Source organism: Anastrepha ludens, chromosome 5 (assembly GCF_028408465.1).
Source record: "Anastrepha ludens isolate Willacy chromosome 5, idAnaLude1.1, whole genome shotgun sequence".
NCBI classification, from domain to species: domain Eukaryota; kingdom Metazoa; phylum Arthropoda; class Insecta; order Diptera; family Tephritidae; genus Anastrepha; species Anastrepha ludens.
This window is the reverse complement of record NC_071501.1, coordinates 44487880-44500616: the sequence shown is the minus strand read 5'-3', so window position 1 is coordinate 44500616 and position 12737 is coordinate 44487880. Positions and strand designations below refer to the sequence as shown.

The following is a 12737-nucleotide window of genomic DNA, read 5'->3' as shown; positions in this document are numbered from 1 at the left end:
AGTCGGAATTAGTGCAACGGTGGCTTATATGGAATTGCCCTCATGTTGTAAAAACGCCAGCACAATCACCTGATCTCAATGTAATTGAGAATTTATGGAATATTCTGGATTAAACAATTAGAAAACATAACATAAGCAACAAACAAGATCTAAAAACAGCATTGCAAGTGGAGTGGGAGAAAATATCTCCTGAATACACTGGAAAACTTGTTAGCTCCATGCAATCCCGGTTAAAAGCTGTATTAAAACAAAAAGGCTACCCCTACAAAATATTAGATTAGTAAAAACTTAATAAATTTAAAAAAAAAAATCATGTTTTTTCTAGTTTGGTTAAGCACACGAAATAAGGTGTGACGTGGATTTACTTATAATTTTGATTTTGCTGTAAATATATTACTTAAGAAGAAATAATTTAAGTTTATTTATGTATGTTTGTAACAAGAAATAATTTATCTTTGAATGTACGTTTAAGTTTTTTTTCTAAATAAAGTTTATACAAAAATATTAAACTTTTTTATTTTGATGAACGGACACACGAAATAAGCTGTGAGCCACTGTATGTAGTTTGTAGTTTCTGCAAGTGAGTCAAAGTTTAGTCCACGAACAAATTCCTTATATGTATGTACACATAGTAGAAAAAGTCTGCGTTCACCTATGCAAATATTCTTTGCATTGGAAAAAGTTCAAAACAATAAACATTTCAGAAATTTTTTTTAATGAGTTTTATTAAGTTCACTTAAACGTAACTATCACACATATTTCGCTACCAATAACAAAATCAAATTTAAAATGAGATCACATAAAATTAAAAAGGCCATTCAAACTAAACGGAAAAAGTTTGCGTTCACTTCAATAATAATAAAATAAAAGGCTTAAGATCATGGAAATGTTTTAAAATTAATAGCTAGTTGGATATCCCCGGCTTTTTATGACTTCTAGGAGGCGTATTTTCATTGATCCAACTAGGTTGGCTGTTATTTCTGGACTTATGGGTTCCCATTCCTCTTTAAGCGCGTTCTTAAGCATTTCCTTGCTAGTTATTGTACGCTCTCGTATTTTTTTTTTCTAGAACGTCCCATAAGTGCTCAATGGGGTTAAGGTCAGGTGATTGTGGGGGTGTGCGAAGTTGTTTTGGAACATTATACAACAACCACAACCTAACAATCTCTGCTGTGTGTTTCGGGTCGTTGTCCTGTTGGAAAACAAATCTTTCACCGAGTCCCAGTTTGATTGCACTTTCTCACAAATTCGTTTTTAAAATATCGAGATAATCATGTCTGTTCATTATCGACTCAAAAAACTGCATATTTCCAACGCCCGAACTAGCCATACACCCCCATATCATGGCACCTCCTCCCCCATGCTTTACCGTAGGTACCAGATTTTGCTTTCCAAGTGCCGTTCCGTTTTTCCTCCAAATAATTTTACGACTTTTTATCCCGAAAATGCAAAACTTGCCCTCATCTGAAAAAATCACACTATTCCAAAACTCAGGTGGCTTGTTTACGTATTCCTTGGCGAAAGCCATCCGCTTAAGTCGATTTACTCGCGATATGAAGGGTTTTTTTCGGGCCACTCTGCCGTGAAATCCGATTCTTTTTCGAATTTTTCTTACTGTATCTGGATGTACTTTCTTTTGGTATTTTACTTCTATATCTTTTGAAATTCGGCTTGCTGTTAGTCGTGGATTAGAATTCACAAGAATAGTTATGTTGCGTTCTTCTCTTTCCGTCAGTTTTTTTGGACGCCCAGAACGAGGCTTAGACTCCAAACAATTCGTTTGCTTGAAGTTGTTTATCACTCTTTGGACCGAGGAGTATTGCCTCCCAGCAATTTTCGCGATTTCCCGATAGCTCATACTATTTTGCCACAAGCTTACAATGATTTTCCTTTCACCAATATCTATTTCTTTTCGCCTTTGGTCCATAGTAACAAAAAATGTATTTCTAATATCAATTTTTCCCTCTTTAGATTTGTTCTTAACCGCGTCAACTACGTGAATGATTTAAAATTTAATTTAACGTAATTGCCATGCAAATAATCGTCACTATTCGAAATGGACGCACACTTTTTCTGCTTAGCCTATTTAAGTAACTGTACTACAATCCCGTTATCTGAACACGACGCAGCTCAAACTCCAAAAAATTTTGTTCATAACCTCTATGAATAATTTTCTTTGAAATAAGTGAAAAGAAATAACTGAGAGTTTTAAGATAAACACGTTAAATTATTTTAATACTTTATAACAGTGGGTGAACGCAGACTTTTTCTACCATGTGTATGTATATTTAGATGCCCGTAACTCACGCCCATTTCATTTGTTCAGATTTATTATAATTGGAGCACACAAAATGAATACTGGGTAGCTCGCACGCAAACAAATTTTTAAAAGGCATCAATCTAATTCCTTTCTTCCTGAGCTCCGACACATATAAGACTTCTTTTGAAATGAACTTATTTCCAATCGGGTTGAACACAGCATTGCCTCAACTACTGGATTGTAGCACTTTCCTACCGGCGATCTCGATCGTTCATTTATGTGACTTAAAAGTGTTGAACATCTGAGCTGAAGCACCACTAGCCAAACACCATACAAATTGACACTGACCGTTATTAAAATAAATAAATAAGTGGCGCGTACTCTTCTGTTAGGGCTTTAGCCGAGCTCCTCCTGCTATTTGTGGCGTGCGTCTTGTTGTTGTTCCACAAATGGGGAACCTTAAGTTTTAAGCCAACTTCGAACGGCAAATGGTTTGTTTTTGAGGAGCTTCTTAATGACAGAAATACACTTGGGGGTTTGCCATTGCCTGCCGAGGAGCGATCGCTATTAGAAAGAACTTTTTCTATGCTGTTTCATGCACGGAGATTCGAACCTACGCACGAATGCATTCAGCTACGGCGACCACTGTAAAGACCATTATTGGTGGTAACAAAAGCAGAGAACGAACCTACTTTTGAGTGATTTTCTCAATTTTTGCCTTTACATTGCGCTGCAAAATGTCCGTTTACTCTGCATTTAAAACATTTAAAATTGTTATTTTTCACACACCGTTTTGATCCGTTACTGCTTTCGCTCTCATTGTAGTTGTTTTCGCTGTGTGCCACAAAAGCTTGCACATTATCGAAGTTTTGCTCGTTATTTTCACGACGCGAGTATTTCCAAATGAGTTTTTTTTTTATTTATTCTTGGAAGCCGATCACACGATTCTAATACAACTACAAAATTTTCGTAAGAACAGAGTAAGCGGGCAACAACATTATTGAGCACAGTTCAGGATGCAATGCAAAGTACAGTAATGTATTTATGCGTACTTACATATGTACATATGTATGTATGTATGTTTAATGTATTACTTCCAACACATTTTTTAGACTTTTTGATACGATATTCAATGAAATTTAATCAGTTTTTATGCAACTATGTTACATACATACATACATACATACATGCATAAAAGAGCGTTTGGAAATCAGATGGACTCAGCTCTATGCGTTTTTTGGATCTGTACAACGGTACTGGGACCCAATTTCTACTAAAATAGGCGACCAATGATGGCTTTGATCGTATACACAAAGAGTAAAGGACGCAGAGTGCTGCGGCTCAATACACACAGTGGGCCAAAATGGGCAAATGTATAAATTTTGTTAAAAATTTGTGCCTTAGTGGGCGGAATCCTTGATATAGCTTTTATATTCTCGATGACATGAAGTCCAAAATGAGGATTTAAACGTTTTTTATGAAGCTTTTCAAGAATCCGATTACGTCTATATTTTGGGCAACAAAATTCTTGATTTGCGCACGCTCAGAAAGCACTGTGCACCGCAAGTTCTGCGCCGAACACACAGAAAATTAGCTCGTCGTCTTCGTTCTCAGAAGAACAACTTTTTTGTAAACATAGTAGATACACTGCCGAAAAAAAACAGCAGTCTTGTTTCAAAGTAAATTTCTCACTTTATATCTATTTACAAATCATTTTTCGTGCATTTTTTATTAATTGGATACTCCAATACGTGAAGATATATCTGAAGTAAGTATTTATCTTCTATGAGAGAACAAAAGGGAATGGATTTGAAATTTTTTATAGTACGAAATGCAGGGGCGTAACTAGGGTATAGAAAGCAGGGCACGTGCCATGGGTGCCACTCTAGGGGGGGCGCAAAGTGACACCTCAACTTTGTAAATATATTCAATTGCGATTTTGAACTTCAGTTTTAAATAAAGTTACAAGAAGTCAGGATAGTCGACTCTGTAATCTGTATAGTTGTTAGCGAGAAAAACTGAAAGGTATACTGTCCACGCCCCTCTACGCTGTTTAAAGTCAAGGCCAATTTAGCTGATGACTGCCGGTGACTCGAAAACTTCGAACAGCGTGGAGGGGCGCGAGCGCGACGGAGAAAGCAGTATGTGCGATAGAGAGAAAACACCGAGGTTGGAAGCGAACTACCGACCCCCTTCTGGACATTTTACGTCTTTGCACGCAACTAACTTGTTACGTCACGGCACATCGTACTACTAAAACTTTCAAATCCATTCCAGTTTGTTCTCTCATAACCTTCGCTCAGTGTGTTCCATCCTCTTTTTCTCAATACAGTGAAATATTGTTGAATAGCTTGATTGTTTGTCACATAAAGATAAAAATTGTGTAATATTTCCCATCGCGATCCAATGTCAGAAGTCCTAAGGTTCGTGGATATTGATTTTGGAAAAAAAGACACAGTACAGGTGAAGGAAATCTTTCTTGGCTTTATTGAGTGGTGAATAGTGTTTTAGAACAGTTAAAGAAAAACGAAATGGATTTTCAAGATTGTCGGTCACAGTGCTACGATAATGCTGCTTAGTTGGTGTACATGCAGCAAAAACAAAGGGCGCAATTTTTTCGCTGCCATGGGCGCAACGCCCTCCAGGTACCCCTCTGACGAAATGTCTAAGACGTAACCTTGTTTGGAGCTAACTGTAGCTTTTTTTTACATCACTACTGTATGATTCTGCGCACATTTGACACACAGCAGCTAAAACAATCACTGTCGCTACGACTGTCGCCATTCTGTCGCGCATTTAGAAAATATATACATACACGTGTACATATGTATGTATATGCATTTTAGAATGCTTGGCGGCAAAGCGGCTGTCTTGCAACGCATGCAGCTGCTTCTGCCCCTATGAATGTATTTTGTTTTTGTAAATACAGTAGATTCTGTTCTTGTGCGGTTTTGAAATAGTGCGGCTTTTTTTAAATTAAAAAATGCATGTTGACCTATCGGGAATTGTACATATGTATGTACATATAAACAAGATTCTAAACCAAAAACTCATCACAGATTATATCAAAAATGCTAACTCTACAAGTATGGAACCGCCTGCATCACCATCCAGATCAGACGTGTACATTTCCTCAAGTGACGAAAGTGATTTTACGCCAAATCCTAAACGAATGCGCAACATGCGGGTATTGTCTGATTCTACGTATTTCTGACGATGTAAATTTATTTTTCGGTTCTGACGTTTCTTAAATAAAGATATAATTTTCAAAAATACAATTTTTTGTTTATGCGATTTTATTATTATTATTTAGATTCATGCGGTCTATGGAACGTATCTATAGTTGTAATATGAGACTAGTATCCTTTTTTTATGCGATTTTATTACATTATTTCAGATTTATGCGGTTCTTAGCACTTTTGAAACGTATCTATAGTTTTACTATAGAACTGGTAGCTTTTTTTATGCTGTTTCTTGCGGAACGTATATACCGCATAAAAACAGAATTTACTGGACAATATTTGGAATATCAACTTGAGGATGGCAAATTACTTTGAATATATAATGAATAAAGGGCATATATATTTATTAACCACTAGCAAACCCGGCCCCCTTCGCTGGGCACACTAAAATAGAATAGATATGGTTTAGAACAGAAAATATATGATTTTCATATTATTTATTTCTTTATTCAAGCGCTTTGGCATAAACAATATTTTTTGTTTTTCTTTTTGTTTTTGAGTAAATATAAAATATAAATTGAAAATCAGGAAAAAAGAAGATTGTTTTTAAATTTCAAATCAACGCATATGAATAAACAATCGACTTTTTTCCTGATCATGCATGAATTTTTCGTTTTAATTTATATGTTTTATTAAGCATTGGAGCTTTTTGAACCATTATCCATTTATATTTTTCAAAAAAACAAAAAGAAAAAAAATTTTTTTTCCACGAACACATAATTTCATTCGGATTTCACATTAAATTCTCAAATTTCGTAAGAAATTATTCACTGCTCCAAAATTCACTCCAAAAAAATTCACAAACAATTTTTACATGTTGCACTTACGTTTTTTCCTTATGGCATCCAAATCAGAAAGAAATATTGACACATTGTAACTCACACTGTCAATTTGACAGTTCAGTTCCGCCCCAAGCATTAAAAAAGTAAGCGACATTATGGCTGGTTCAAAAGAACGCTGTACCCGTTGCCAGTGCTCCGAATTACAACCAAACTTTACGAAACCCATTTTCAATACTTACTTAACAATGTGCGTAAGTTTGGTTTAATTCGGTGCAAAGACACGGCGGGTCCACGTTTTGGTATATATTTCCAGACCCTAGTCATCAATAGGTATGAAAATTACCCCGTATTAAAGCACTTATCAACAGCTTCCATTTGATACCCATATTGTACATACACATGCGAAGGTTACCCGGGTCCACGTTTTGACCTATATCTCGAGCCCTATTTCCAAAATAAAATATAATCCATGTTACTCGTGGATGATGTAGCTTTCGAATGGTGAAAGAATTTTTAAAATCGGTCCAGTAGTTTTTGAGCCTATTCATTACAACCAAACAAACAAGCAAAGTTTTCCTCTTTATAATATTAGTATAGATTAGAGATAAATATACAGATACATATGTATATATGTATATATGAGCAGACATGTAAGTATGAATATACATACGTACATCTGTATGTATGTTTACCGTACACTTGCTGAGTGCTTAGGCAAAGACAAATCGACAACGCCCTTGCTATCGCATTCCTTTTGGGTATACGAGCAAATCCTTCGTTGCTCGCCTCTACTGCTCGTCACGATGCTCTCCTCCTCTTCTCTTCACTCGACCGACAGCACAAATATGCCCGTTTGCAAAAAATTGAGTGAATATGACTCTGCTATATCTTATTACTTACTCAATGCTGCAATCCAGATAAACAAAAAATCTGACCGGTGCACAGTGGTCCCGTCACGTAAGAAGAGCGGTCATAAGAACTTTTGGCGTGATAAATGACTTTTTAGTACGTTTTTAAGTTGAGAAATGTTTTTATTTGTTAAAAAAACATTAAGACATATAAAAAGTAATATATATATAATAAGAAAATATATAAGATATAATAATAATAATATATAATAAGGTAATATATAATTAATATAAAAAGTCAAAGGAAAATTAGGTACACACATTTTTAATATAAAATTTTTTTGTTTCGTTTAAAGTTTTGCATAAATCTTAAATTATAAACAATAATAGAAAAAAACATTAAATTCCGAAAGGATGAGCATAAAGTATACTTATTCTTATTTATGAAAACAATAAAATATTCACTTCCCAAAAAGTTAATGTACTTAGAAATACAAAACTTTTCACTCAATAAATCTAACACTTCTCTTGACATCATAGATTTCTTTTTACATGGTAATTTTCGTAGACTAGATATAAATGGATCGGAATTAGGAAGAAGCCTGTGCAAAAGATCCGTGTTAGTTACAGTTCTTGAGTGCTTTTTGGTATTGTCACGTCTGAATTGTTTGACTAATTTATTACATGATTCAGCTGCCTCCTCTGATAATTCTCCAATTGATAATAAACAATGATCGATTACCTCCGACCCATGAATGAGCACTTTATGAACTGATGCAGGTAAATTATACCATGAATATTTACTAACTATAATTTTAGCAGTGTCTAGTGCGTATATTATATTTTGAATTTATTCGAATTAATTTTAAAACCAGATGAAAGACATTGTAGGAGATAACTACATCTGTCTATAACGTGTTTGTCTATTCCTGTGATTTCGGATTATATGGTTGAATGAAGGAAAAGTTTTCGTGCAGTATTTCCATCATTAGAGGTGCCAGTTCCTCCACTTCGCGGTTTGTCAACTATCAAGCCTAATTGTTCTCTAAACTCCCTCTGAACAAACTCCTTTCTTTTAGCTAAAAGTGCTTTTTCCTCAGATGAACGTGCTTGCCACCTTTTAAATTCGATTCTATAAGAAACATGAATAAAGTATTCAAAAAATCTGATCCAAGAATGCAGGAGCGATAAACCAAATTCAAATCTACTGGAGTTTACTTGTTTGTTTCTTTTTCTAAGTCATTCATTTCTATAGGTGTCGCACCACGAATATAACATTTACTCGTAGATGAGTCACTAAGAGCACAGCACACTTTACCATCAACCATAGTTAATTGTAAAGAATGACTTACTTTATAACTATGGTTATCGATTTTAACAACAGTCGGATTCAAGTCACTAATAGCTTTTTTAAAATACTCTTCTTCTTGAACACAAAGAGTTTTAGTTTCTTGAGCAAATTGAAAACGTATCTTTGCACTTTTTTCCGGTATCGAGAAATCCGTAAACAGATCCAAGAAACACGATTTTCAACGTCTTCTAAGGTTGAATTCTCAGAGTTTGGTAAAGCTTGAATTATGTTCTTCAGTACGTGGCGACATCTATCAACATCATTTTTAATGATATTGTAACATAACTACGTGTCCAGAATATGCATGCGCGTAAATGAACACTTCAAATTGACACCTAAAACATAAAAATGATCTTTATTAGCAATCTTGGTAGAATCACATTTTTCAAAATCCTACACGTAGGTACAGATTAGACTCTATATCAAGCGCAGTCGCAGGTCATCGCAGCTGGAAATTATTTTTCCTTAAAGAGGACATACGTAAGAATATTTTAATGTATGTTTCATTTGTGCGGATTCGTGCGAACTTAGTTAAAACTTTACAAACTTCTTATAAAAAAAAATAAACGGCAAATTTTAAAGTACGTATTTCGTACGGTCTGAAAACCTATTAAATAATAATTAAAAAAGATAACAAAACGTTCAATATGTCGTACATACCTTCAACTTGAATTTCCATTGTACGACAGGTCATAAACACAGTAATTCTTAGAAAAATAACACTTCCCGGAACTGCGTAAGTACGGAGCGGAGACCACGCTAACTATCACTTTTCAAATTCTCTTACTTTGGAGGCACAATTATAAGTGAATTGTTTGTGCAGTTGAAATTTCTTTTTTACTCTAAGTTACTCTGACTAATGAACTAACATTTAGCTAAATATTGTTGCATAATTTTAACATGACTATTTTCATCCAATGTCCTATGGTGGAACCACTGTGCGGTGGTGGCAGAGCACAAGTGCGCAAAATAAATTCGAATTAAGGGAACTGCGCAGTGCTCATAATATAAAAGTGAGTTGACCAGAGAACACGTATTTTATCGGCCAAGGGAATATCGATGTTTAGAAAACAAGTGAAGTACATAAATACATACGTACATACATACATATTTTATAGAAACTAAAACAAAGGACCTCTAAACGATCGAAAGTGTCGCGTAGCAGAGCAGAAAGTTTATTTTCGCAGAAGTTCAGATTATTGAAAAAAAAAAAAATATTTTAAATGACGCCTTTGAAAATTACATTTGCTAATGCAATTCGCAAGCTGAACTTTTATATTCGGAATCGACCGCAAGATTATGAGTGTTTGAAACAGCAACTCGACTATCATCTCTTCGGTCGGCGCAACTTGCCAAAGTGTGAACTTGAACTCTACTGGATTGGTAAGATATCAAAAAGTACCTAAGTGTTTTTCAGGTAGACCCCCAAAGTACACAAACATACATATGTACGTATGTACACACAAATACGGGTATAAAGTTTTCCATTTTGTATGTATTCTATACGTACAAAAGCCATTACGGATATGCATGTATGTATGTATGTACGTGTACTCGTATACCAAATAACGTAACAATGTAGTGAGGTGGACTTTGCATACATATGTATGTATGTACGTGTCAATTTTATTACAATAATTTTCGCCATTTTAGAAAAATTAAAAACATTTGTGGCCCCTAAATCAGCCAAAATTTAATTTTTGAACGCAGTAATTTTACGTTATGAGTAATAATTGTTGTGAAATATGACTTCACCTTATCACAGTATAAAAACAAATTCTCTTCATCGATCATTATGAGTCATATGACGAATAGTTTTGCTGTTCCTTGATTATACACTAGTCCGACAAAGTTTGCGTACAGGCAGACTAAGCATTAAACTATTTAAAAAGTAGATTGAAAATAATTTCTTTCGATCAGAAAATCAGGTTTAATTTACATATTGAAATCCAGTTTTAATACAAATAAAGTTTTGAAACCAATAATACAAAAACAAAAATAACAAAAGACTTACCTTGTTTCCTCCAAACCAATTTACGTCCTTCGATTCCAAATATGCAAAATTTGCTCTCATCAGAAAATATCACCTCTTCCCAAAACTCTGTTGGCTTATTAATGTGCTCATTGGCAAAAGCAATTCGCTTCTGCCTATTTACAAGTGATATATACGGTTTCTTTCGAGCAACTCGACTATAATATCGGCTTTTTTTTTTAACGATTTTGCATACAGTATCACTACAAATAAGCTTATTAAACCTTTCTTGAACATCTTTTGCTATTTGGGAAGATTTAAGTCGGGGATTTTTCTGAATTTCTTTAATAATTAACCTATTTTCTCGGTCACTCAGCTTAGAAGGGCGTCCAGAACGATGCTTAGCAACGGTAGAACCTCTTGAATTGTAATTAGAAACTACTCTTTGAATAGAACGTTTTGCCTTCTTTGCAAAGCTGAACGATTGTGTCCCTTTCACCAGAACTAGTTACTTTCCTTTTACCAGCAACTACGCACAAATAAACACTTTTTTCCATTGTTTTGCTTGAATTAGTAATGTGGGAATCCCCTTTTCAGACTTTGTAAGCAAACTTTTTCTGTGTCACACAAGCCCAACTTTTGAACAACTAATCGATAAAATCGATGTTTCCACATTATTTCCAAACGATAATGGGTTAAATACAGCTCTTAAATATTACGTTTCAAATTATAAAAAAAAAAAAAACACATATTGGATACATTTTATTATGAGCAATGAACATTTCAAGTATGATACATAGCCGACTGTGTGCGCAAACTTTTTCTGACTAGTGATATGTATGTTTATAAATAAAAATCATTATCCAATTCTTGACCAGTTTTGTGTAAATGATTATTGATGTAGAAATTTTACGACGCTGCAAATTAATATATCCATTCAATTGCTTAGTACTGGCCACTTTGAAATATCAATTTCGTTAATTAAATCGCGATGATACGCCAATATATCCAATAAGTATATGTATATCTGCCTAATATTCATATTTTGCGTTACGCATCCCATTTATTTCATCCTCTCTTTTGAATAGATCAAGATTCTGATGAAATCTATGTTCTCAATAGTGACGATTACATTGTGTTCCAATATAAATGTGGAGCGGAAGGCCACCTTTTTGCCGTACCAAAAGCTGTAAAAAACGAAGGAAAAGAAACCTGAGCACGCTGACGTTTCTAGTGAACAGCCCAAAACCAATGGCCAGCCAACAACCAAGCAATAAATAAATTACCAAAGGCTGCGCACTTAGCACCTAGTATTTCTAGTATTTTCTTCCTTTGCACTGATTAAGTCACTTAAATCTAAACTGCACATCTGTATCCACTCGCTTTCGGCATTGAACCGGTAAATCTGCACCAACAAAAGCCATTGGAATGTAGAAAAAGTGTTCATTTCCGTTTTAGTAATGAACTATCACAGAAGTTATTAATTCTTTCTTTCTTTCAACATAAAAATGTTTTGCGTACACTGAAATATTTTGAACAATTTTGAATTCATGTATTTATGTATATTTTCAGGTTTTATTTATGTATGTGTTCTACAAATGCATATATACTTCAAGTATGTAATTTCCGTAAATTCATATTACAACTATGTTTTACTCTTATAATATATATGTGTATGTATGTATACACAAATGGTCTACCATAATACATATGTAAATGGAAAATCATCTATGTATGTATGGTAGCGATATACACTCTCATGGAATTAATATAATAACTGAAATAAAAATTAAATAAAAATGCCAAATTAAGTTGTTCGGTTTATTAGAGGTAAGTTCCATGGGACCACAATACCGGTCCAGATTCATATCCCCTAAAATTTGCCGCTTCTAGGAAATGTTTTATGCCTAATAACAAAGGATGCGTAATAAAACTTAAGGTTGTATCCCGTTTGGTCCGCTAATGATGCTGAAATATTGGGTATGGGAATAAGTTTCCGCCCTCGTAAAAGAGGTGTCGTTGCTGATACTATTTTGGTGTTCGCTCTAGTAATATACTGGTGATTTGAAGATGTACATATGTATACATATGTAATGTGAGGTCTCGATCGTAGTAATTGACATTCGTTTGAAGCATTAAGAGCCTTTTATCTGACGTCAAAAATGTCTACGTTCGTTTCGAAGAACCACATTCATATGTACAGGGCCGTGGAGAGAGTATTCGGCCCCGGGGGAAACTTGAGATGCGGGCCCCTTCAAATTTTTTTTATTTATCAAAATGCG

General features: G+C 34.5%; 1 protein-coding gene across 2 annotated transcripts; it reads left to right on the top strand.

The window, feature by feature from the left end:
• The first annotated feature begins 9497 nt into the window (after nt 1-9497).
• On the top strand, nt 9498-12255 carry LOC128863764 (protein ref(2)P-like). 2 transcript variants are annotated; one of them, XM_054103099.1, is made up of 2 exons: nt 9498-9866; nt 11578-12255. In XM_054103099.1, exons 1-2 carry the CDS (start codon nt 9707-9709, stop codon nt 11646-11648), a joined length of 231 nt encoding a protein of 76 aa, XP_053959074.1. In that variant the 5' UTR covers nt 9498-9706; the 3' UTR covers nt 11649-12255. The 2 variants fall into 2 exon arrangements, with proteins under 2 accessions (XP_053959074.1, XP_053959073.1); XM_054103098.1 differs by having other exon boundaries at nt 11544-12255.
• The last annotated feature ends 482 nt before the right edge of the window (nt 12256-12737 follow it).

Bases quoted from the DNA above. Each gene is read 5' to 3' on its own strand.
- LOC128863764 (XM_054103098.1), top strand. From the start codon at position 9,707: ATGACGCCTTTGAAAATTACATTTGCTAATGCAATTCGCAAGCTGAAC. The intron at 9,867-11,543 runs GTAAGATATCAA...TCTTTTGAATAG, and splicing joins ACTTGAACTCTACTGGATTG to ATCAAGATTCTGATGAAATC.